This window comes from Hydra viridissima, unplaced genomic scaffold (assembly GCF_058129835.1).
Source record: "Hydra viridissima isolate aposymbiotic clone 2 unplaced genomic scaffold, HvirCarnegie_v1 scaffold_7, whole genome shotgun sequence".
NCBI lineage: Eukaryota > Metazoa > Cnidaria > Hydrozoa > Anthoathecata > Hydridae > Hydra > Hydra viridissima.
In genome coordinates, this window is record NW_028324306.1 from 8,314,553 (window position 1) to 8,338,869 (window position 24,317).

The window sequence follows — 24,317 nt, forward strand, 5'->3', positions numbered from 1 at the left end:
AAAATGAAGAAAGCAATCATAGAAAGTAAAAGATCAGTGATCATCTAACCTGTGCCGATCATCTGCTCAACACTTGTTTAACGAAGACTGTAGAAAAATCAGAAAGACTCAATGCTATAATCAAGAAGTAAAGGGCTTTCTCAAAGGACCCATCAAAGTTTATTGGGCTGGCAGGACATTAAGAAAGCGTGCGTGGATGCAAATATAGAATCAGTCAAGATCATTCAGTCAATGACAACAAGACGGAATTCCAACCTTATAATGCTTAAGTTAATCCTTATATTGAAGGCTGGTTTACTAATTGCTCTTGAAACCCTAAATAAACCAGATCTTCAAAGTTTAATTCCAGATGAGTAAGAGTTCAGTAGTATTTACAACATTATACCGTTTCTGGCAGAATGTAAACGATACTCTGATTCCTGGTCTTCTGAAAAACAGGTGACTATGCATAAAGTTCAAAAAGAAATTAAAATTAAATCTCCACTTGCTTTGCAAAAGAATCGTAAATGTTGCGCGCAATCGAGCAGTCATTCAAGCCTCTCACGCTTCCTTTCAGTCGTTATATAAAAACGAGCAATTTGTTACTTTTCTCTCTTACAAGAAATAAAGACCGCTCTAGCACGCTTAGTTATAAATAAAAAAATAAAATTCTTTACATCATATACAAGTACTACGACAGTAAATGATGTTGAAGAGCGGGACCCTCAAGTTGCAGTGTGCCTACACAACTTCAAGGAAAAATTTGAGAAAAGCTTACCCAACAATGGCATTGGAGTCAAATACTATAATGTGGATTCACTTCTGCACCCATCTTATAGAGGATATACACTCAAAAATGTAGCAAACATTGAAAAAGGGAGGGAAGCTGCAATCAAGAAATTGGTTGAAAATCCAGTTCTACGAGTCATTGGTTGATGATCATACTTCGCTAGAAACATCAGACCTTGACAAAGCTATGGATCCAGTGAACTTGAGTTTTTGAAGGACAGGACGCAGGTTTCAACGCAGCGCTCTGGGACTTCACAGTCAAGCCAATCAAAACTTAAGCTACCCTTGATGCTTGAATGTGAAAATTATCTTACAATAGCCTTACCTGCAAGGGATGCGGATTATTTGAAATGGTGGAAGCAAAATGAAAATGAGATTTTAGGCATAATGTAAAATCAGAAAACACAAGCATGTTAGTTCTCAAAGATTGGGAAAAAACTTGTGGAGAAGAGCCATATGAGTTGCCTCATGTCACACCACCAACTAAGAAGACTCACCAACAGGGAAATTCACAAAGCCAAACTAAAACTAAAAAAAGAGATGCACCTGAAAAGGCTTCTCCAAGTCAAATATCAGAAACTCAAACTGGTTCTGAACCTAAAGAGCAACGATATCTGTAGATAGATACTCAAGATAGTCATAGGACTCTAGCTCAACAAGAAGGGTATGAAGGGATTCAAGGTGAAAACCAAACTCGAAGTCTCTCAATTGTTTATTCCAAAGATACTCCGACAAAGAAAAAGTAGTAGTGGTACTAGCAAAAAAGCAAAATTAGGTCATTTAATGTAGTCGAATAGGAAGGGGAATGAGAAAAAGAAGTACATAGAATCTAAGCTTGCAAATATTTTATGAAAGGCAGATGATGAAACATCTGCTGATTAATTTTTTATCAATAACTTGTTTGTTTAAAACTATAAATGTAAAATTTAGTAATAGAAATACAAAAAGCAATTTAAAAAATCCTTGTTTAGTTTTTCGGTAATCAGCAAAAAAAGCGGTAAAAAGTGATAAAAGCAGTAAATTTCCCAGCCGGCACTCGACGCATTATCGACGTCGATTTTAAGTCGATATTAAGTCGCGACGTCGTGCGACTTGATTTCGACTCGGTTTAGACCAAGTTGAAGTTTTTTAAAGTCCAGAAATCATTGCGGCAAAAAAATATTTTACCACGAGATAAAAACATGAATTCCAACAAAAGAGTTAGGGCCTGTTTATATGGAAAGCGGGCTGGCTCGGCAAACTAGCCAGCCCGTTTGCCGAGATCTCGGCGTCGTTCTTATTTCAACTTAATTTTATTTTACGTTTATATGAATAAACGAACCAGCCCGGATCGCTATCCGGGCCAGCTCGTTTATTCATATAAACGCATAGACGATTCGTCTGACTTTTTTTTCCCGTGAACTTTGGGAAGTCAGACGAGAAAACTTTGGTTTTTGCGCTAATGCAATTTTTCATCTACCGGAACAAATATGTTCCTGCGGCTTTTCTTTGATCTTTATGAAATATCGTAAAGTTTCGGGGGGTTAATTAAAGGTTGCGCCAAAATTTAGTTAATTAAATTGTCAGTGCTATTCAGAAGCAATATGACAAACGAAAAGGATAATTTAGAGTATGCTTTTAAAATAGTTTGTGATTTATTTTTTATTAAGTCTTTAAAGGATTACCAAAAAGAAGCTTTAATAGCTCTCAGCAATCGCATAGATTGTTTTGTTTGCCGACCAACAGGCTGTGAAAAACATTAATTTGAAAGTTCAAAATACGGGTTTACAAAATATATTCGACGTATATTTATATTTGGCAAAATGGTTGATAATTGGTTGAAAACAGTTGATTTTTAAAAAGTTTATTACCCCCGTCCTTAAACATGCGAACCGTAAATATATTTCGTATTTCGCCATTATTCATTTTTTTAAATAACCATAGACAATAATTCGTCTGACTATTTTTTCCCGTGAACTTTGGAAAGTCAGACGAGAGAACTTTGGTTATTTAAAAAAATGAATAATGGCGAAATATAATTACGTTTTGCAGGTTTAATGACGGGGGTAATATGCCATTGCTAAGAGCTTTTAAAGCTTCTTTTTCGTAATCCTTCAAAAATTTAAAAAAAAAAAAAAAAAATCACAAACTATATTAAAAGCATACTTTAAATTATCTTTTTCTTTTGTTATACTGCTTCTGAATAGCACTGATAATTTAATTAACTAAATTTTGGCGCAACCTATGATTAACCCCCCAAAACTTTACGTATTTCATTAAGATCAAATAAAAGCCGCAGAAACATATTTGTTCCGTTTAAGCATCGGCGTTACCGCACCATCGGTAAAAATGCGTAAATTTGCGTAAAATGCGTAAATCTACGTAAAAAGCGTAAAAATGCGTAATTACAGCGGTAATTTTGCGTAAAAAAGTGTAATACGCAATTTTACCGCATTTATCACTTTTTACCGCATTTATCACATTTTACCGTTTTTATCACTTTTTACCGCCTTTCACCACGATTTACTGCATTTTATCACAATTTACCTCTTTTTTTGCTGATTACCAAAAAACTAAAAAAGATATTTTAATTGCTTTTTGTATATCTATAAGTAAATATTACATTTACAGTTTTAAAGAAATAAGTTATTGATAAAAAAATTAATCATCAGATATATCATCATCTGTCTCTTATAAAATATTTGCAAGCTCAGATGCTCTGTACTTTTTTTTCTCATTCCCCTATTCGACTTCACTACATTAACTAATTTTGCTTTTTGGCTAGTACTGCTACTACTTTGTCTTTGTTGAAGTGTCATTGCAATAAACAAATAAAAAACTTTGAGTTTTGTCTTCACCTAGAGTTCCTTTATACCCTTTTTGTTGAGCTAGAGTCCTTGACACTTTTGAGTGTCTAACTGCAACTATTGTTGCTCTTTAATTTCAGAACCAGTTTCAGTTTCTGATATTTGGCTAGGAAAAGTCTTTTTAGGTGCACCTCTTTTTTTAGTTTTAGTTTGACTTTGTAATCTTCCCTGTTGGAGAGTCTTCTCAATTGGTGGTGTGATATGTGGTAACTTATATGGCTCTTCTTCACAAGTTTTTTCCCAACCTTTGAGGTTAGAAGGAACCTTTGTGTACTTTTGACTTACAAAAAACTAACATGCTGGTGTTTTCTGGTTTTGCATTATGCCTAAAACCTGTATCAGCAGAAGTCACAGGTATAACCAAGTAACTTCTAGTCAGACCAGCTAGCAAAGGTAAATCATTTTTATCTTGCTTCCAATATTCAAAAGTATCCACATTCCTTTTGGGTAAGGCTATTGTCTGATACTTTTCACATTCAAACATCAAGGGTGGCTTGAGCTTCGATTGGGTTTACTGTAAAGTCCCAGGGCGCTCGCTGAAATCTGCCTCCTTTCTTTCAAAAACTCAAGGTCCACTGGATCAATAGATTTGTCAAGGTCTGATGTTTTTAGCGAAGTATAATCATCAACCAATGACTCATAGAACTGGATTGTGGTTGGGTAATTGTCAACCAATTCCTTGATGGCAGTTTCCCTCCCTTCTTCACTGTTTGCTATATTTTTAAGTGTATATCATCTATAATATGGGTGCAGAAGTGAACCCACATTATAGTATTTCACTCTAATGCCATTATTTGATAGATTTTTCTTAAATTCTTCCATGAAGTTGTGTAGGCACTCTGCAACTTGAGGGTCACACTCTTCATCCTCATTTACGGTTCTTTTGCAAAGCAAGTGGAGAACTTATATGTCTTTTTGAACTTTATGCATGGTCACCTGTTTTTCAGAAGACCGGGAATAAGAGCATTGCTTACATTCTATCAGAAACGTTAAAATGTTGCAAATATCATTTTATGGTACTGGACTTATCAGCCTCTTTATTTTCATTATCAGCTTATTACATCTCGTAAAAAGATAAAGAATGGCAGAATCTGAAAGAAAATAGCCGAGTTATAAATGTTAAAAAGGATGCAAATTACAATGTTTCAATAGTAGATAGTTCATAAAAAATAAATACACGAACCACAAGACACATTGATGTGTTTTGAGTAATTCAAATTTTCGTGCATTTTACCGCATTTACGCAAAATTACTGAGATTTAAAATATACTAAACTACAGTAAGAGTAAAACACTTACTTTAAGTGAACTTTAACTCCACTGGTGCTACCTTAAGACAGCTTAATCATTTTTTTACACTTATTGCACTCAGCAAATCCTGATTTCTTGCCAGAGCCAGAGATGTTATCCTCTTCTCTGTCATGCTTGGTAAAATAATTCCAAAAAGACAGTTTCTTGAAGATGGTTTGATTTGGCAGTGGTTTTGGTGTACTAATCAGATCACTGAAGCAAGAACTTTGAGACTGGTAGTCTTTTTTGACTTTAATCAAGCTTATATAGGAGGCTAATTTAATTTTAGAAGGTAATTAATTATTTAACAACTATCTGACTTGATAAAAACAAAGTAATTTTTTACCATAATAATTACCGCTTTTACTAACTTTTATCACAGTTTACCGAAATTACCGATTTTTACCGCTTTTACGCAGTTTTACCGTATTTACGCAATTTTACCGATTTTACGCATTTTTACGCAATTTTACCGATTTTACGCATTTTTACGCAATTTTACCGTCTTCTGTAATAAGAAAGCGTAAAAATGCGTAATACGCAATTTTACCGTACTGCGATAAACCGCACTGCGGTAAAAATGCGTAATACGCATTTTATCGCATTTTACCGCAATTTACCGAATTTTTTTTACCGCCGGTGCGGTAACGCCGATGCTTAGTTCCGGTAGATGAGAAATTGCATTCTCAGGTCATTTAAGGCCAGTCCAAATTTTTATGGTAGTTCGTCCTACCTTCTACAACTCCTTTTTAAAAAAAACTGTTTTTGAAAATTTGTTGTCTAAGCTGAATAATACTTAGCAAAACTTGGGTTAAGTTGAAAAAAATATTATTGACAAAAATATGGTGGATGACGCATATTGTCCTTAAACTTAAAGATGAATGTTTCAAAAAAAAAGGGTTTAAATTGTTAAGCACAACTTTTCTAGTTATCTACAAGCTAAAAGACATCGATATTGAATTATATTGTTTCTTCATACTTTGATTCAGAAGGTAGGGTAGAAAATCCGACATTTAATAATTTCTTTCAACGACGTACAATGAAGTGTCGAGAACTCGGTAATACTTAGCGATTTTATTTTGAAAGGCTTTTTGATGGCCGCATAAACAGAATGGTTGCTGTCGGTGGAAGTTATTCGTAATAAACAAAATAGAGCGTGTGGTCACAATATATACATATAAATACACATATTTATATGTATATATAGTGTTAATACAATTTATTACTTTTAATTGGTATTTAGAATTAAATAAATTTGGTTAATAAGTTTGCTCATTTGTTTTTATAATTTTTTAAAAGGTACTTATTTTTATGTCTGCATTTAGAAATAAGTTCAGTTTTTTTTAATTAGTAAATTTTCTTGATCTAAATAAGTAATAATTTTAAACTTTTTTTGTTAACAAAATATACATTTTTGAGATATGTTATTATAAGGTAGGCGCAGTTTTTAGAATAGACCAGTTTAATTTAAAGTTAATATTTTTTTCTTTTAGTTGCCAAATATATTTTGACAGCATAGTCTCTTTTGAGTACTTTTCATGATTTTTTTTTATTTTTTAATGTAGTTGATGGAACTTCCTGGTCAAAGAAATCAATTACTATTTTACAATGCTTACTATATAACTAAAAAAAAAAATTATTTACAAGTATATTTTATAATTATATAGAAATGTGATTTATTCTACTATAGGAGGATGGATCCTGCTTAAATACAACACATTGAAATTTGACTTAGCATGTTTAATTTGTATAGTAAAGATAAATAAAACTGGAGAAAATAAAGAAAAAGAAAATGAAAATATTGTGAGAAAGAAAAAGATCTGGATTGAAAATAAATAAATTAATAAAATCAGCAGTAGTGTTTAGTAGACTGTTGACACAACGAATTTAACCGATTTGTTTGGAAGAAATAGAAATCGATTTATTAAATTCTTTTGTAGTAAAATTATTATTATTCGAAATAAATTATAAATCAATGACAACAAATGCATGGTCATTAGTTGAATTAACAAGTAATTTACAAAAACTTATTAAAAGCAGATAAATAAGTTTAAAGATTATGGCAATTGTCGAATGTTTATATACATCAAAATGAATTGGAAAAACCTTTGAGATTGGTTTTGAAAACATCCTTTGTGATATTGTTGGAGTAATAGTTAGTAGATGTAAAATGCGGGTTCTAGCGCATTGATACCCTTATATATGGGGGGTACGCTGGTTCTAGCTCATTGGTAGGTTTCCCATATTTAAGGGAGCATTGATAGGTATTGGGGGGTTGACTATTTTTGCAAGCTTATTAAGATATAAAAATAATGATGTTCTTTGTATATTTGTTAAGATGTCTTTCTGTTTCCTTTTTATTCAAAAAATCATGTGCAATGATTTAAAAATATTTTCTTCTTATTTAGAAAATGTTTTTAGCGAGAACAAAGCATGCAGGTGAAGTGAAAGCGTTGTTTGATCTTTTGTTCAATAACATGAGGATGGTGTGTTTGCGAATAAGTAAAGAAGGGATAAGTGTGAGAACAAAAACAACGATAAATTTAATGTTTGAAGTGGATCTTTTTGCAGATCGTTTTGAGGAGTACGTGTTTGATTTTGTGGAATCGTTGCATGTGGGTGTTGAGAGTTATGTGAGAAAGGTGTTTAAAACGGTGAAAAGTGGTAGCGAGTTGACTTTGTCGATTTTGAGTGCGGGAAGTTTGGAAATCGCCGTGAGATCTTTAGACCAGTTTGCGTATAATATTAAGGTGGCGATGGAAAGCGTTCAAAACGTGAGTTTGAGTGAGCGCTATTCTATTTGGTCAAAGAGAAGAGTTTCGGCTAGTAGGTTTAGTGAAATGTGTAAGATGATAAAGCCGACATCGGAATTTAGAGTGTTTTTAGAGAAAGGGGTGCTAATATTTTCAATGGAGACAAGCGGTGTTTTTAGTGAGAGTTTTAAGTTTGGAGAAGAGAGTGATGATAAGAAATTTGATTTGGTGCGTAAGTCTGATCAGCTGTATCGGGTTTCAAAAATCGTTTCTTCTTCGAGCGTGTTGGATGTGTATGTGGGTGAGACGTTGATGATTTCGTCAACAGGAGAAATAGGAATGATAAAAGTGTATTTTCTATGATCCTGGGAAATCTTTTATTCTTGTTGGATTAAAAATTTTAGTGACTTCGCATTACAAAATGGATCCTAAAATGGGTATGCTATTGAAGGGTGAATTGAACCGAGAAGTAAACCAAGGCCGGAGAATTGTTCTTCTTCACCAGAGCCAATACGATCGTATGCTTTTTTATTTTTAGATCCTTCAGATCCGAAGAATTTTTAATATAAAGCCCATAGCCTTAAGTATTTCCAGCCCAATGGTTTAGGTATATACCGGATCCTAATCTGGTTATTTTTAGTCCTTTTCCGTCTTTTTTTAAGTAAACTATTCCGCGTCCAGCGATTTTGTCGACCATGGCAGAACCGGCAGAGGCTCCAACACCAGAGAGTAGTCCAGTGGCAAGAGCAAGGACGACTTTTGTGGCGATGGTACTTCCGATCATTCCTAGTAAAGGTAAAAGGGCACCGATGAATCCTCCTTCTACTTTTGCGTTGTGCATGAGTTGTTTTTTGCTGAGTTTGAGGGTGGTACCTTTTCCATTGTCGTAGGCTTTTGCAATTTTGTTCAATTGGGTTTTAGTGACAGCAAGAATATGTTCTCCGTTCAAGTCTTGATGAGTGAGTTTTATGCTGACTTCGGTTTCGTTTTGAATGGCTTTTTTAATTTTGTCAGCTTGTCCTTTTGAAATGTTGAGTTTAATCTTTTTGATACATTTTTAATAGAGTAGGAAATTTTTTTTTCACAAGTGAAATTTACAAGTGAAATTTACCGGTTGAAAGCGCTTCCTGAGAAAAGATCGTGTAGAGTGGATGAGATTTTTTCTCTGATGTGGTATCTGACAATGATGTCTTCTCCTCTAAAATCGATCAAGTGATCATCTTGATCAACGATTTGTGTTTCCATTCTTGAAATTTTGCTGACAACGATGGGAAGGTAAATCAAGTGAAAAGGTTTTTCAACAGTTTTGGTTCCGGGTTCAACTTGTGAGTAAAAGGAGTAAATGTCGTTTGTTGTTTTTCCGTCTAAATAAGACGAGCCGATAATGTCGTTGGTGACTCGGATTACTGCAGTTTCTTCAATTCTCACGATGTTTTCAGACTCGTAGGTGTCGATGACGCTTGTGACTTTATTAGGGTCAACAGGGTCTTCTTTTTTTTCGACGTAGGTGTATTCGTTTCTATCGAATCCGAGGAGCGATCCTATGCTGTTATTGACGTTGAAATCAACCCAGTATCTTGTCGTTGCTGTAGACTTTCCAAATTTTAATACGGCTTTTAACGAAGACTCGTTTGCTGTAATGGTGACTCCGTCTACTCTGTACAAGCTTCCTGTTTGTTTTTGCATTTCATTTTGAAGGTATTCGTTGAGCTGGTTAATTTCGTAGAATCCTTCTTGAATGTAGATGGTGTAACTGTTCGATCCAGCATTTGGACTGTATCTGAAAACGTTATTTTTAGAGGTGATGTTAGGGTAGCTTCGATAAGTTTCGAGTCCTACAAGAGCCATTTCGTACTGTTTGTTTAAATCCAGCTCGATGGGTCTTTCAAAGTATGTTTTGATGGAGCTGTTTGATACGGTGGGAAGATCTTTTTTAGATTTGGCAAGCAAATAAAATCCAGACATGTTTTTTATACGTTTGGAAAATAAAAATCGTTCAACCCACTTCTGTATTTTCCACGGTCTTTTTTGGAGGATAAGTCGATAACAGCAAATCCGTGGGGTTGAGACCAGCAGTGCTTGCAAAACTTTTTAAATTCTTCTTTTTTCATGTCACTGGAAACGTGATCTTGATAAATGTGGTTGATATTTTTATCGTCCTGAGGAAAGAGGCAAATAAAGTTGGCATTTTCTCTGATGGTTTGTCTTGGTAGCAAGAAATAGTTTTGAGAGAGGTAAAAGCAGTCAACGTTGGAGTGTCTTGTTCGGATGTAATATTTTTCGCATTTGTTTTGTTTCGTGAGTTGCAAGTCGTCAAAGATCATCAAATTGTTTTTGGTCGAGTCTAAGGATTCAGGTTCAGGCACGTCTTCTTCACTTTCGAAAAATTGGCACTCCATGTCTGTTTCTCCGTCCCATTCTCTTGAGATTTCATCAATGACGGCTTCAGGACTGGAGTTTAAATTTTTAATTTGGCTTTGAATGTTGAATAATTGTAGAATAAGTTCTTCTGGTAGTTTCTTCTCAAAGGCTTTTTTGAGTATTTTGTATTCGGGTTGGAAAAGGGATTTGCCAAAGACTTGCAAGTGGTTATAATCCAGCCATCCAGGTCTAAGCAGTAAATTGAGCAGCAAGGTTGTTTTTCCGCAACCGGACTTTCCGACGATGATTCCTCGAATGCTTCTTGGCAAAAGCTTGTTGTTGTATCTTTTGGTTTTTCCGATGTTCCATGACAAATCAATGACTTCCATTTTGTACTGGGAAAAAAATATTTTTCTTGTATTTAAAATGTACTGCGTTAAATGCAAAAGGAAAACTGAAACCATTCACTTGAAAAATGAGATGACAAAAAACAATAGACCTATGTTGAAAGGGACTTGTGACTCTTGCGGAACGACCAAATGCCAATTTGTTTCTTCGCATGCGACAAAAGGAGGTGATTTGGTCGAATCGATTAATAAGCTGTCTAGCAAAGTGAAGCTTCCGTGGGCCAAATTTCCAGGAGAAATGCACATTCCTGGGATGAACTTTGCAGGACCTGGAACCAATTTGGATAAGAGGTTGACTTCTACGGACATGTATCAAGATTGGAGCAAGCCGGTAGACAGAGTAGACAATGCAGCGTATCACCATGATTTGGCTTATAAATATTTCAATGACCGACAAAACAGGAATGTGGCAGATCAGATGATGCTTGAGGAGATGAATTCGATCCCCAATCCCACTCAAAGAGAGATCAACGAAAGAAAGCTTATTACTCCTGTGATCAAAGCTAAAGCTAAATTTGGATTGGGTGTAGAATCTAAAAAAAAAAAAAAAATGCCTCTGAAATGGACGGATCAGCTTGCAGAGGAGCTTCATAAACCGGTCATTCGCCATTTTAAAAGAAGAAGGGTGATTGTGAACGACATTGATGAGATATGGGCCGCAGATTTGGTAGACATGCAATCGTTTTCAAAATTCAACAACAGCGTAAAATATTTACTCATGGTGATTGACGTGTTTTCAAAGTATGGATGGATCGTTCCGTTAAAAAGCAAAACGGGTCTTGAAGTAGCTGAAGCGTTGAAAAAGATTTTCGGTGAAAGAAAATGCGTCAAATTGTGGGTGGATAAAGGAAAAGAATTTTACAACAGGCATGTGAAAGCGTTGGGTGTGCAATTGTATTCCACTGAAAACGAGGAAAAAAGTTGCGTCGTTGAGCGATGGAACAGATGGATGAAAGAGAGAATGTTAAAATATTTTTCAGCCAACAATACCAATAAATATATTGACGTATTAGATAAGATGGTGAAAAATTACAACTGCACAAGGCACTCTTCCATTAAAATGACTCCAGTGGAAGCCAGTGATGAAAAGAATAAAAATAAGGTCTGGATGAACCTGAATGGTAAACAGAGAGAAAGAGCAAAACCGAAATTTTCAATAGGTGACAAAGTCGGATCACAAAAAAGAAGTCTCATTTTGAAAAGGGGTATACACCGAGATGGACTGAAGAGGTTTTTACCGAGTCAAAAGTTCAGTATACGGATCCTCCCACGTATAAAATCGCTGATGCTAACGGTGAAGAAATTCAAGGCACTTTTTACGAGCAGGAGATGCAAAAGACGCATCAGGACATATTCAGCATTGAAAAAATCGTTCGCAAAACCAAGAGCAGATCATTGGTGAAATGGTTGGGGTATCCAGACTCGTTTAATTCGTGGGTAGACAATAAAGAATTGATCAGTTTGCTTTCGAGCGACATTGGTCATTTTCTTGATGAAAATTTCACAAGTGAAATTCCAAGGATCCGAAGGATCTAAAAAATTTTCAGGTCCATTAAAAAATGAGCAAGATGATGGTTTTGTTTGAGCCCTTTATAGATGAGTACCTTAAGACGGAGAATTACGAGGAGTCGTATTATTATTCGCCTTATGAAGAAAAGTACCATTACAAGATTTACAGCTTTGAAAATGATTTGTATTTCACCATTATTCGTCGAATGGATGAATTTGAGTTGAAAATAAAGTGTGGAGGGATTCGTTTTGAAAAAATTGGTATGGTGTTGAAGGATATGTTCGAATATGCTCGAAGAAAAATAAATAAAGTCAAGGAGCAGAAGTCAAAGCGTTGAATTTCCACGGATCATAAATTTCACTAGTGAAATTCGCGGATTCTTCGAATCTTAAAATGATCTAAAAAAATTTCTTTCCCATTAAAAAAGATTAATTTTGTGACGGTTGAAAACTTTGACGAGAGCAAATTATTGGCTGGGGATATTTACGCAGCCACAAAGCCCATTCAGTACCAAAAGATTCCGCTGTATTACGAGTATGCAAATGGAAAAGGTCCTTTTATTTTAAGAACCCCCGTTTTGTTTTCTTTGGGTGTGTTTGAAAATCGCAGTGTGGAAACGAAAGAGCTGACGGGATATTCCATGTCTTTTGTTGCTTTTGACGATAAAAAAGGCATGACAGCAGAAGAAGAAAAGTTTATAGAGGTGACTGAAAAAATATCAAAATTTCTTCGCGAGCAAGTCATACATAAGACGGCCTTGTTGAAAAAAGGAGGAAGAACAAAAAAAATAATGACACAGTATTTGTCTATTTTTAAAAACAAATCTGAAAATCCAAACGCGTCCCCCATTTTTTTCGGAAAGTTGTATACAAAAGAAAAGAGCATCACTTCCTTGTTTTGCAAAAAGGAGAACAAAAAGATGGTAAAAGCAGATCCATTGGGGTATGTTTTTATTCGGTTATTGGCAGACGGAGAAATCAGAGTGGGAAATTATTCAATGGTCACTGACGCTGTTGGTGTTGACGTCACTGCCCTTGCTTGCGACTTGCTCTTTTCCCCTCTCGGCGGTCCTTTTTATGCCAACTTTTTGCAAGGATGCAACGTTTTCAGCACCACTTCATTGGGAGGATATTTCACGCTCGACTTGCCGTTTACATCAAGCTTGACCATCCAATTAGTAAATAATAATACTACAGCCATCACTTACTGGATTCAACCGTTCATTTCCACATTCACCTCCATCCCTCCTCTCCTTTCCTCCGTTAAATTGTATTGCAGGACGTTCAGATATTTTCAAACGACTTACGGAAACGAATATGTTTTGCTGAACACCAATGGAAAAGGAAATGGAGTTTTTTTGAAATACATCAGGATGCACGTCATTGGCGCCTCTGGAAACTGGTGGGAGTCAAGAGTTCGAATGTACGACGGAAATTTACCTCCAGGCAACGGTACTGTCCTCAGCCCATGGACGCCTTACAATGCAAACAATTGCAATACTTTTCCTGGATATGACGCTGACAGCAAATGCATCTTTTCCTCGTCTGGATTGGAAGATTTTTACTTGTCTTCGTGGAACGGATCAAACATATCCTCAATCAACAACAAATCGACAGGACTGCTGTATCAATCCAATGTTTCCATCGGATCCACTACCATCATTTCCTTTTACAGAAATTTTGCAGAAGCAGATTCCATGCCCAGCGTTGCAGCCGGCAGAAGACTTGTCGTCACGCTCAACTCTGGCGACGCACAAGTCGGTCAATCCGGAAGCTTTTACCTTCTTCTCGGACAAGCCTATTATTACGCATAAAATTATGTTAGGAGCTATTTATGTGGGTCTGAAAGACCTAAAAGCGTACGTCTAAGTGGTTTAGCTGAACCATGAAAAAATTCGATGAAAAATGAAATAAATAAATTTCAGCACAAATGAAAAATGTCTATTTGTAACCCTGAAGGAAAAATTCTGCAAATGATGAACACTAAAGAAAGGATTTTTTATCGATGGTTCCTTGAAAGTAAAAAAGAAGACGAAAAATGGGAAAAAAAGTCGAAGAGAGAAGAGAAAGATTGAGAAAAAAGTTTCCTTCACTGTTAAAAAGATGAGAAGAATCGTTTATTATGACGGAAAGAAGTTGAAAGGGACAGTTTAACGAAAATTTGGCTCATCCTCCTAGAAAGGTGCGTTCCAAATGTGAAATATTTTCTCAAAAAGACATTAAGCTGAATCGTTCTTCAAAGCAAACGATTGTTTTTATGTTTGGAATTAAAGTGGACAGCAGGATGGCTTTGGTGAATTTGAGACATGATCTAAATTTAAAGCTGAATTATTTCAGTCACTTTCTGCTTTTTTCAGAATTGGTAGATAACGTCGTCATGGAAACTTACAACAGAAGCGACAAGGACGTCGTGATTAAAAAGGGAGAAAGTCTTTGTCTCGTGAATTTCTTTTAAAATTTCACTTGTGAAATCCGTGGACTATGGAAAAGAAATTTTTATTTCTTCTTAATAAAAAAATGGATTATAACAGTTACAAATAAATATACTCAACCCTTCCAACGGCTCCTGCAGAAGAAGGAGGACACGTTTACCGTCTTCAAAAAATAAGCGAAATCCAAAAAGAGATGGACAACGAGAGGAAAAAGAGAATTCATCTCAGCAAAAAGTACCATCGCGTTTTCAGGATCATTTCGAATGTGGACAATACGATGCAAGCCTTATGCATTGCTTTGGGTGCGACTGGAATTGGTCTTTTGTCAACCATTATTGCCAGTCCAGCAGCGATTGTGTGTGAAGGCGTGGCTATTGGAATGGTTTTTTTATCGATTGTTGGAGGTCAAGTGAACAAAAAGATGGCGTTGAAAGCGGAAAAGCACGAAAAGATAAAAGTGTTGGCCGAGTCAAAATTGAACACGATCAGCGAGCACATTTCCAAAGCGTTGATGGATGGAAAAATAAGCGATTGATTCTTGGCGAGCTTCAAAAATTTAAAGCCTTGACGGAGGAAATACGAACCAAAACCAAAAACGGAATGGATGAATTGACTAAAGAGACACTGATTCAAAAAGGTCGAGAAGACGCCATTCAAACGTTCAACAATTTGTTTAAAAAATCGTAGATTTCCACGGATTCTAAAAAAAATTAAAGATTTTTTCAACGGATCCAAAGGATCTAAAAAAATTTCTAGCGTGTTTTAAAAACAATGACTTTTATTAAAATACAAGACCCTAACAAAAGGTATGAAATTGCGAAACAGGTGTTGGAGAGAAGAAATAGGATTTATCAAAACATGAAAGCGTTGATGGACGGAAAAATAAGCGATTCAGAGTTTCAATTGTTTCTTGATGATCTTCAAAAATTTAAAGCCTTCATGGAGGAAAAAATAATTTCTAGCGTATTTTAAAAACCATGTCTTTTTTTAAAATACAAGACCCGAACAAAAGGGATGAAATTGTGAAAGAAATTAATGACAGAAGAAAGAGGATTTATCAGAACAGCATCAACGACAACATTTTAGATGCTGATTTTCAGACGGATGTGGGCAAGCTGTTTAAGCCGCTCATCCAAAGCAACGAAAAGATGCTCAATAAGATAAAATCCGAGGTTAAAAACGCTGAGCAAGAGAGCATCAAGGATGAGTTTAAACCTAAATATGACTCGACAAGAATGGAAGAGCCGTCTAGTTTTCCTGAGGACGATCAATTCATAAAAAGTTTGTTTGATCTGGACACAAGAGCAAAATTTAAAAGAAGTTTTAAGAACAATTTTGAATTGAGCAAAAACGATGGTCAATATACGATTGGAAAAATGGGAGTGATGTTTGAAGGTAACGATATGATTGTTGGCGGTGAAAGGTATGAAGGAACAAAAGGTCTTTGGGAGCTCATGACCAATCCAAACATTTCAAAGAATTTTGACGTGACAGCAGAAGATGTGGCTAATTACTCGAAAATTTTAACGGAGAGTGAAGCTGTAAAGTCAGATACGAGGTATAACAAACCAAGAGCTGCAGAGATTGAGAAATACAATCAATTCATCATCCCTATAGAAAAAGAGCTTAAATCTCGTAAAAGTTTTTCCATAGCCGAAAATACTGGTAAAGAAGATTCTATTTCGGCTCCTACTAGTTATGATCTTCAAATGCTTGATCAAATGCTTGCTGAAGATGAAAAGAGGGAGAAAAAAAAAAAGCTAAAACAGGATTATCGTGAAGGCATAGCACGTATTGAAAAAGTGAAAGATGAGATTGGAATTGATAAGTATAATGAGTATAAGGAGCGCATGAAAAAAGTTTATGATAGGAAGAAAAAAGGTTTAGGAGTCATCATTCTTCCCAGCGATCCGAATGCGTTGGTGGAAAAGCTTGAATTGAGCGTGGCTGCTTGTCGTGCTGGGAATACGGGATCGAGAAATGAAGCTGTGAGCATTTGCGATGAGCTGTTGAGACAAAAAGTGATTAGCAAAAGCCAATACAAATCAATGATGAAGGTCATCGAGGTAAAATAGGTTCTGTCAAAAAAATTTTTTTCATGTATTAAAAAATGATCATTTACAGAAACAGTTATGTTAAGAAACACGTTGTTGGAGGAAGTGGAATCGTTGACACGTTAAGAAATTTTTTAAAAAGAGCAGCAGCATCGAGCGCATCGAGAGCAGCGTCTACTTTGGCTGGTAAAATTGCAAAAAGCGAGTTGGGAAGAGAAGCGATTACAGCTGCAAAATCTGCTGGAAAAGAGTTGACTTCTTCGGCGATTGTGACTGCTAAAGACGTGGCTATTGATAAAGGCGCTAGAAAAAGTGTATGCAAAGACTGGAACTCCGAAGCCTCAAAAGACTCCGCTCACTCAAAAAAGCAAACACATTATTTCCGGAATGGTTGCATCAGCAGCTCCAACGGTCAGCAGCGATTATTCCTCTCTTGGGGGTTCTCTGCGTCTGTCCAGGAAAAAAGCCATTCAAATCCAAGACCTGGTGAAAATGGGAAGCGGGATAAAAATTGCATGAGGATCTGAAAATTTTTTTTCTTTGGTATAGAAAAATGGCAAATTCCGATGTTTTAAACATTACAGAAGAAATCATCGTTGATGAAGAAATTGAGAGATTTGAATTTCACGAATATGAACCGGTCAGCACCAATTTAAACACGGCCGGGGAGATAAGAATCAACATTGAGCAGCAAGATTTGTTCACGCTTCCCTGTGAGGCGTACCTTTTGGTGGAAAGAAGACTGACAAAAGCAGACGGGACTTCCTATGTGGATGCGGTTGCTCTTGCAAACAACGGCATCATGCACCTGTTCAGTCAGATTTCTTATCAGTTGTCGAATCAAGAGATTGAAACCATATACAGCCCAGGTCAAGCCACCACCATGCTGGGTTTCCTTAAATATCCGGTGGAGTACCAAGTGTCGGAAGGAATGAATCAGCTGTGGCAAAGAGAAACCACTGCCCTTGCCGATCTTGTAAATAACAGCGGGTTTAGTCAAAGACAAGACTACATCATTAAGAAGCCTGCTGATAAAGGCACATTTTCATTTTGCGTTCCTTTAAAACACATTTTTGGTTTTTGCGAAGATTACGAAAAAGTTCTTTACGGATTCAAACACACCGTGACCCTTGTGAGAAAGAGCGACGTTGATGCGATTTTTAAGAGCGCTGAAACAGCTGCAGGAAAAGTGGCTTTGAGCAAACTGTCTTTGTTCATACCTCATGTCACCCCCTCTGTTATGGCAAACAATCTTTACAAACTCATCGAGTCCAAAGTGGACGTGCCGTTATCGTTTAAATCCAGACAGTGCGACACCATTTCCATTCCAGTGTCCAATGCGTTCAGTTTGAGGTTGAGTGCTAGATCTGCCAGCGAACGACCTAGGTACATCAATGTCAGATTTCAAACCGGCAAAGACGGCAGTCAAGATTTAAACCCTTCCGTGTTCGACCACTGCGATTTGAAAAACATGTATTTGACCTTAAACAGCGAAAGGTATCCTGCTGTGGATTACGACTTGTCCTTTACAAACAACAAATTTTCGAGAATTTACAGGGACGCGAGCAAGTTTGACAACAAGATTTTTGGAATCAGCGAAATTATCGCTCAGCCAAATTTGACAGCACTGATTTACAAATACATTTGCCCTCTTTTCGTTTTTGACGTGAGCAAGCAGGCTGAGAGGTTAAAATCGACCGTGTTGGACGTGAAAATTAAAGCCACCTTTAACGCAAACGTTCCTGCAGACACTCAAGCCTTTGCCGTGGTGATCTCTGACAAGCTGCTCAGAATCAAATCCGACGGAAACAAAATGAACGTTGTTTACTAAGGTGGATTTATTAGGAAAAAATAAATTGGTCCTTAATAAAAGGATGAATTATACGAAAAAGGATTTTAAAAATTTACTTATCGAAAATGGCGTTTCCAAAACGTCGAAAAGCAAAATGGGTTCGGCGATGATTGCGCTGGAGAACCATTTGATTGACAAAAATGCGATGATGGAGGACGTCAAGCCGATAGATTCCGATGAAAGGTTCCGTTTGATCCGAAACAATCCCGTGGCTGTAAAAATAACTCACGCTGAAACAGGAAAAGTGATCGAATACGGTTCTCTTTACAAAGCGATGAAAGAGACGGGACATGGCAACAATTATTTGGAGAAACGAAACGGCAAAGTTGATGAAAATGGAGTTAAAATATAAATTCTGAAATAAAAATGTCGTTTCACCCGTTTTTTCTATAGTGTAGCAAAAGAGAGCCTGATGCAAACGAAAAAAGGCAGCTCGAGGCTCTTGCGTTTAAGGCTGAAAGCGGCTCGTTCAAAATTCCTGAAATGTACAGCGATGAAAAAAGAGACGAGCTTTACGCGATTTTGTGGGAAGAAAAAGAGGATGACTTTTCGCGAATGGAAAAAGAAATCAAAGAGCACAACAAAGAGTGGAGCAATTTGAAAAAGCGAGAAAAGCTGAGAGCGATTGACAGACGCGTTCTTGAATTGGACTGCGATTGGGAAGAAAAGAAAAAAAATGTCTGGAAAACTGAAAATGGACGCGCTGCTCAAAAAAATCGAAGATTTTCCAGGATCTCAAAAAATTGCTGAAAATAAAAAAGTTAAATAAATTTCTTAGCAAATTGCTAAAAATAAAAAAGTTAAATAAATTTCTTAGCATTTAAAAAGATGAGTAGATTCGGAAGATATTATACCACCTTCTCTGGTGAACAACTTTGGATAAGTCGTGAAGGATTTGCTTTACCCTATGAGTTAGACTCATTTGGAAAAAGGGTTTTGATTCGTAAGGATGAATTTGGAAATAGGTATGTCGTTCGTGTTAACGAATTGGGTCATCAGTATGTGGAAATGCTCGATGGCTTCGTTAGGAGAAAAATTAATTTGGAAGAGCTTGGTGATGAATTTTACTTTGACGAAACTGGAAAAAAGTATCTCATCATTCACGACTCTGTTGGTAACGAATTTGTAATTAAAGATTGTTTCATGGACGAATTCGGTCATCATTATTTTTTAAAAGATGGTAAAAGGTTGTCATTCATAAAAATTTAACGGGTGAAGATCTTATCATCGTCATATACAGATCAGGCAAACAGGATTATGTGCTGGCGTGTGATTTACAATATCCAATCCTCGATCCAGAGGACGACATTGATTATGACAGCGATGACGATTCGTCAGATGATTTGTCATATTCTGAAGACGATGATTCGTCAGATGATTTGCCGGAAGACGATATCATCGCGGAAAATGATATCATCGCAAAAGAGTGGGAAGAACTTCAAAAATTAGCTTCATCTGGTTGGATGGGAAGATTTTGCGCTCCTGCTGCTTAATTTTTAAAGCCTCTGAATTTTTAATTCTTTTTGAAGAATTGTGAAGAATTGAAAAAAAAAAAAGAATTTGAGATAAATAAATTCCAACGAAAATAAAAAAGATGGAAGATATGATGGATAAAAAGATGGTTAAAAAGATGAATAGAGATATGAGAAACATACAAAATGATGATCTTTTAAATGCTCTTAACGATAACCCTAATCTAACTTCTTATGTAACAAAATCTCAAATTTTACTTGAATTTTTTAAAAACATAGAACAACTTCCAAATGAACTAAAAATCGCTTTTAAAGAAATGCTTAAAGGAATACCTTTTGCAAAGGTGTTGCCAATTTTAAAAACAGTGACTGTTTTGCATTTTTATCATAGATAAGGAATATTAAGCCCAAAAGGTCTTGAACAGTATCATAATTGGTCTAAAGCTTTAAAAACATTTAATTATATTCATTCAGATATAAGCCAATTCGTCTTTACTTGAAAAATGAAAGGATTTAATTTTTAATTCTTTTTGAAGAATTGAAAAAAATTGAATTTGAGATAAATAAAATATTTCAGAAAATAAAAAGATGCTTTACACAAAAAAGGCTTTGAAAGATTTGCTGGTTAAAAATGATGTTACCAAAACGTCTGACAATAAAACAACTTTGACACTGATAGCGCTGGAGAACCATTTGATCAATAAAGATGAATTAATGGAAGATGCGAGAGAAAAAAGACCCGTGGGAAGACCGAGAATACGTAAACCAAAAGAGAAAAAACCTGTCGATCCTATATGGAAAAGACTTGTTGAAATTAGAAATCATCCTTTCACTTATAAAATAACCCATGTTTAAACGGGGAAAGTGACTGAATATAATTCTCATTACAAATTAAGAAAAGAGACGGGTCATTACTGGAAATACTTTGACAGTAGACACGGATTTCAAATAGAAGTGATTATGCCATGAAATTTAATTTAAATTTTGCTGAAAATTTAAATTCTTACCAAAAATTGAAAATGAGTTAAAGAATTTTTTTTCCCTATATAAAATGGATAGAATGAATATGAAAGAGTTAAAAGTGATGGCTAAAGACCGCGCTGTCAAAGGAATCTCAAAAATGAGAAAAGCCGAGCTTATTGAAGCTATAAAAAATACAAAACCTGTCATTGGGCATGGTCCTCGTAGACGGACGACTGATGCAAGACCTTTGCCTGTTAATGATACCGTAGTCAGGTTTGTTCGACTACCTGTTAAAGTTTCTGTGAAACCTGGAAAAGTGCGGTTTGTTGTTGGACCTGATGTAACACCTCGTGAAAGGCCTGTGTCTGCACCAAGACCTGTTTCCAATGACTTGATTTCATTCGGACCTGCTCGCTTGCAAAATCGAGTAACAAGAGCTGAACCATCCATCCTTGACACACCTGTTACAGATTCAACAAACGTTATTGCACCTAGACCGGTTCCAGCACCAAGACCTGGGTTGCTTTCAAGAATTGCAACATCTGTCTTCAACGGTTTCAACCAAATAAATTCTCTCGTTGATCCATACGTTCCAAATAAGGTGAAAAATGCAGTAAGCAGCGTGAGAAATGGAGTGGAAGAAGCGATAATGTCTCTCAAAGGCATTGTACTTGGTGCTCCTCGTCCTGTTAAGATAAAGTTTGTATTGACTAATCATGCGGTAAACACGTCACTGAGCAATTTTCTTACACCCCCTCTGTTCGATATAAAGACCCTCACGCCTTTTTAAACATGGGGTCACTACTATAAAACTCATTCCGTTACTATAAACATATTTTTTCGGAATTTCCGCTAATTTCAGCGTAAAAACCCATTTAAAGTTTACGCGATCTCTGTGTAGCGGAAATCGTAAATCCGATAATTTGAGCTAGCTTTTTTTTTTTTAACAGTTTCTTGTTTTGAAAACAAAAATCAAACTCAATCTCTAACATTTCTCATTGACAAAATTAGAATAATAAGTTCCACATTTCATTTTTCACTGTCTACCTCGACAACAGATAATCAGCAGTGGGTAAGAAATTAAAAATATGAATTTGGGCACGAATAAATTTCTTACTTTTTTCAGACCAAACTCTATTTTCATATGAATTTCTCCACAAATATCAAATACCAAGTTAATCATTAAATGTTATTTGCAAAAATAGAGACTATTAAGGTTAGTGTCACTAATAATGAAAGAAACTGCTTTGCCAATTACAAATACTTTTATCTAGATTTCTTAATATTGCAGTAGAACACACTGAATTTGAATATAAAAACTCAGAATTTAATTCTAGAATAGTTGTACTATATTCTATAGAACTATTTGAGTCTAATGTCAAAAACAATCTCATCAAGTGGTATTAGCTTTTGACTCCCCATACTACTTTTGTTAGAATCTGTCACCTTCTTTGTAGTCACTTGTTTGATGTTGTCCCAGAAGTCCTACATAGTTAAATAATACATTTTAAGTTTGCAACATTTTACAACATTGATTACATCCTATACTATGATATTGCATTATTGCAGTATTTTGCACCGTCTATATTAGGAACCATTTACACCTTGGGCAATAGGTCACTTTTACTATATTAAAATATTGTCAGGTAACTAAAACTGATGCCTGGAAATTTTTATTTTAGTAAAAATGACACAAATTTTCCAACTTACAAAATGTGTAAATGGCATCTAGGGGTCAACATAGACAGGTGATACTAAAGCAATACTTTTTATAAAGTAAGATTATCAAGGATATGATAACCACTGACTTTCTCTCTCCTACAAAACTTACACTAAATGATTAAAAAGAGAACTAAACTTTTCAGGAGACAACAAATAAATTTGTTCGATTGGTCAGAGCAAGCTTGATTATTACTTTAATTTCTCCTAAAAAAAAATTTAAATAAATGGAATCGAATTGTTCAATTTTAGTTTGCTAGAACAACTTTTAGGATGTTTTTTGATGCTTTTTAAAGATTATTGTTATTTATAGAGTAGTTTAAAGGTTATTGTTATTTATTGTTATTTATAGAGTAGTAGAAGTGGCGAAGGCTTCCTTTTAAGGGTTTATAATAGGTTGCATTCAGGACCAATACATTTTGTCTGGTCAAAATGGATCCTGCTTCTCACAAACCAAACTAACATCTAATGTGAATAAAACTTGGTAATCTAATTTTAAACTAGGTTTAGAATACTTTGGGAAATGTAAGAAATTATTACATGCCTTAGGTAGTAGATGTTTGGAATGAGGAGTCCATTTGCAACTGCTTTAGAATAGATAGCCTCAGATGCCCAGGTTTTTTTCAAGATTGGTAACCTTTGGTGTTTTTGAGCCATCTGTGACTTTTCACCAAATCTTCTCATTAAAACATCTTTGAATTGTTTAATCCAGTCTGCCAAATTTTTGTGACAAACTCAATGACACCTGAGCTATGTAGGCTCTTTTTTTCTGTCCCCTTGGATAAAAACATTAAAGCACATTAAATATAATGAACTATGTGTGAGAATAGTATTATGTATAGGGTCAACATAAACAGGCAACAATAACAATAAAGAACAACTTTGATGTAATGTGATGAAAATTATTTAACATGACATAATAATTTCACTACTTTAAAATTACTGTTTAATTGTGGCTGTGTTATGCCTTAGAAAAAATTTTTTTTTTTATTGGAAGTTCTATGACATAATTATTGCCTTTGTGGTATGTCTATAACATAGGAAAATTACAGTGAAAAAATTACTTATAACTATTTAATGGTTTTAATCGTTTAATAAAACATTGATTAGCTGGCCTTGTAAATTGATAAAGAACGTCTTAAAACTCCTAAAACATGTGAACGTAGGACTGTGGTAGTTGCACAGAAAGATTCATAATTGGAAATAAGTATGATATATATTTAAGATAAGGATATTGGGTTTACTTACATTTCTTTTTTGAAACTTGTTTTTCTTGTGGCATTTAGTTGAAAGTTTGCACAACTGTCCATAATATAAACAAAACAAAATGTAAAAAAACAATGGATTAATTAGATAATATCTTTTTGGTTTTCATGAATCAGCTAATATTTTCGTCGGAAAGTTTTTACGATACGAAAAAAAATGTTTATAGTAGAGGCAATTAGGGATTATCGGGTTTACGCCAATTTTGTCGAATCCGAAGAAATTCATCGGGTTTACGATTTTTTCAGTTCCGATCGGAATGAGTTTCATAGTAGTGACCCCAGGGCGCTTAACATGAAAGAAAAAAACGGTGAAAGAATTGATGAAGCCTTGATTCTAAAATCAGAAGAGTTAAAATGGGAAGGAATTGAATTTCCTGTTTCTCTTACTCAAGGTATCAACAAGTTTGAAATAAATAATCCAGATATTAGCGTTAACGTCTTTAAGTACGAAGAAAAAATAATTCATCCTTTACGAATATCCAAAATTTTAGATCGAAAGCATAATGTTGATTTGCTGCTCATTTCAAACAAAGACACTAACCATTACTGCGTAATTAAAAGCTTAGGTCGACTGGTTGGTTATTCAGTAACAAAAGGAAAAAGAAAACAACATATTTGCAGAAATTG

At 35.3% G+C, this 24,317-nt stretch overlaps 1 protein-coding gene across 5 annotated transcripts; it reads right to left on the minus strand.

The window, feature by feature from the left end:
• Window positions 1-6,806: 6,806 nt before the first annotated feature.
• Window positions 6,807-23,946, minus strand: LOC149885991 (uncharacterized). 5 transcript variants are annotated; one of them, XM_090093552.1, is made up of 3 exons: window positions 23,674-23,946; window positions 20,907-23,201; window positions 6,807-10,957 (listed from the first exon to the last, which is right to left on the minus strand). In XM_090093552.1, exon 3 carries the CDS (start codon window positions 9,619-9,621, stop codon window positions 8,764-8,766), a length of 858 nt encoding a protein of 285 aa, XP_089949678.1. In that variant the 5' UTR covers window positions 9,622-10,957; window positions 20,907-23,201; window positions 23,674-23,946; the 3' UTR covers window positions 6,807-8,763. The 5 variants fall into 4 exon arrangements, with proteins under 5 accessions (XP_089949678.1, XP_089949682.1, XP_089949679.1 ...); XM_090093553.1 differs by lacking the exon at window positions 6,807-10,957 and having other exon boundaries at window positions 20,261-21,392; window positions 22,970-23,201; XM_090093555.1 differs by lacking the exon at window positions 6,807-10,957 and having other exon boundaries at window positions 20,261-22,191; window positions 22,970-23,201.
• Between the last annotated feature and the right edge of the window lie 371 nt (window positions 23,947-24,317).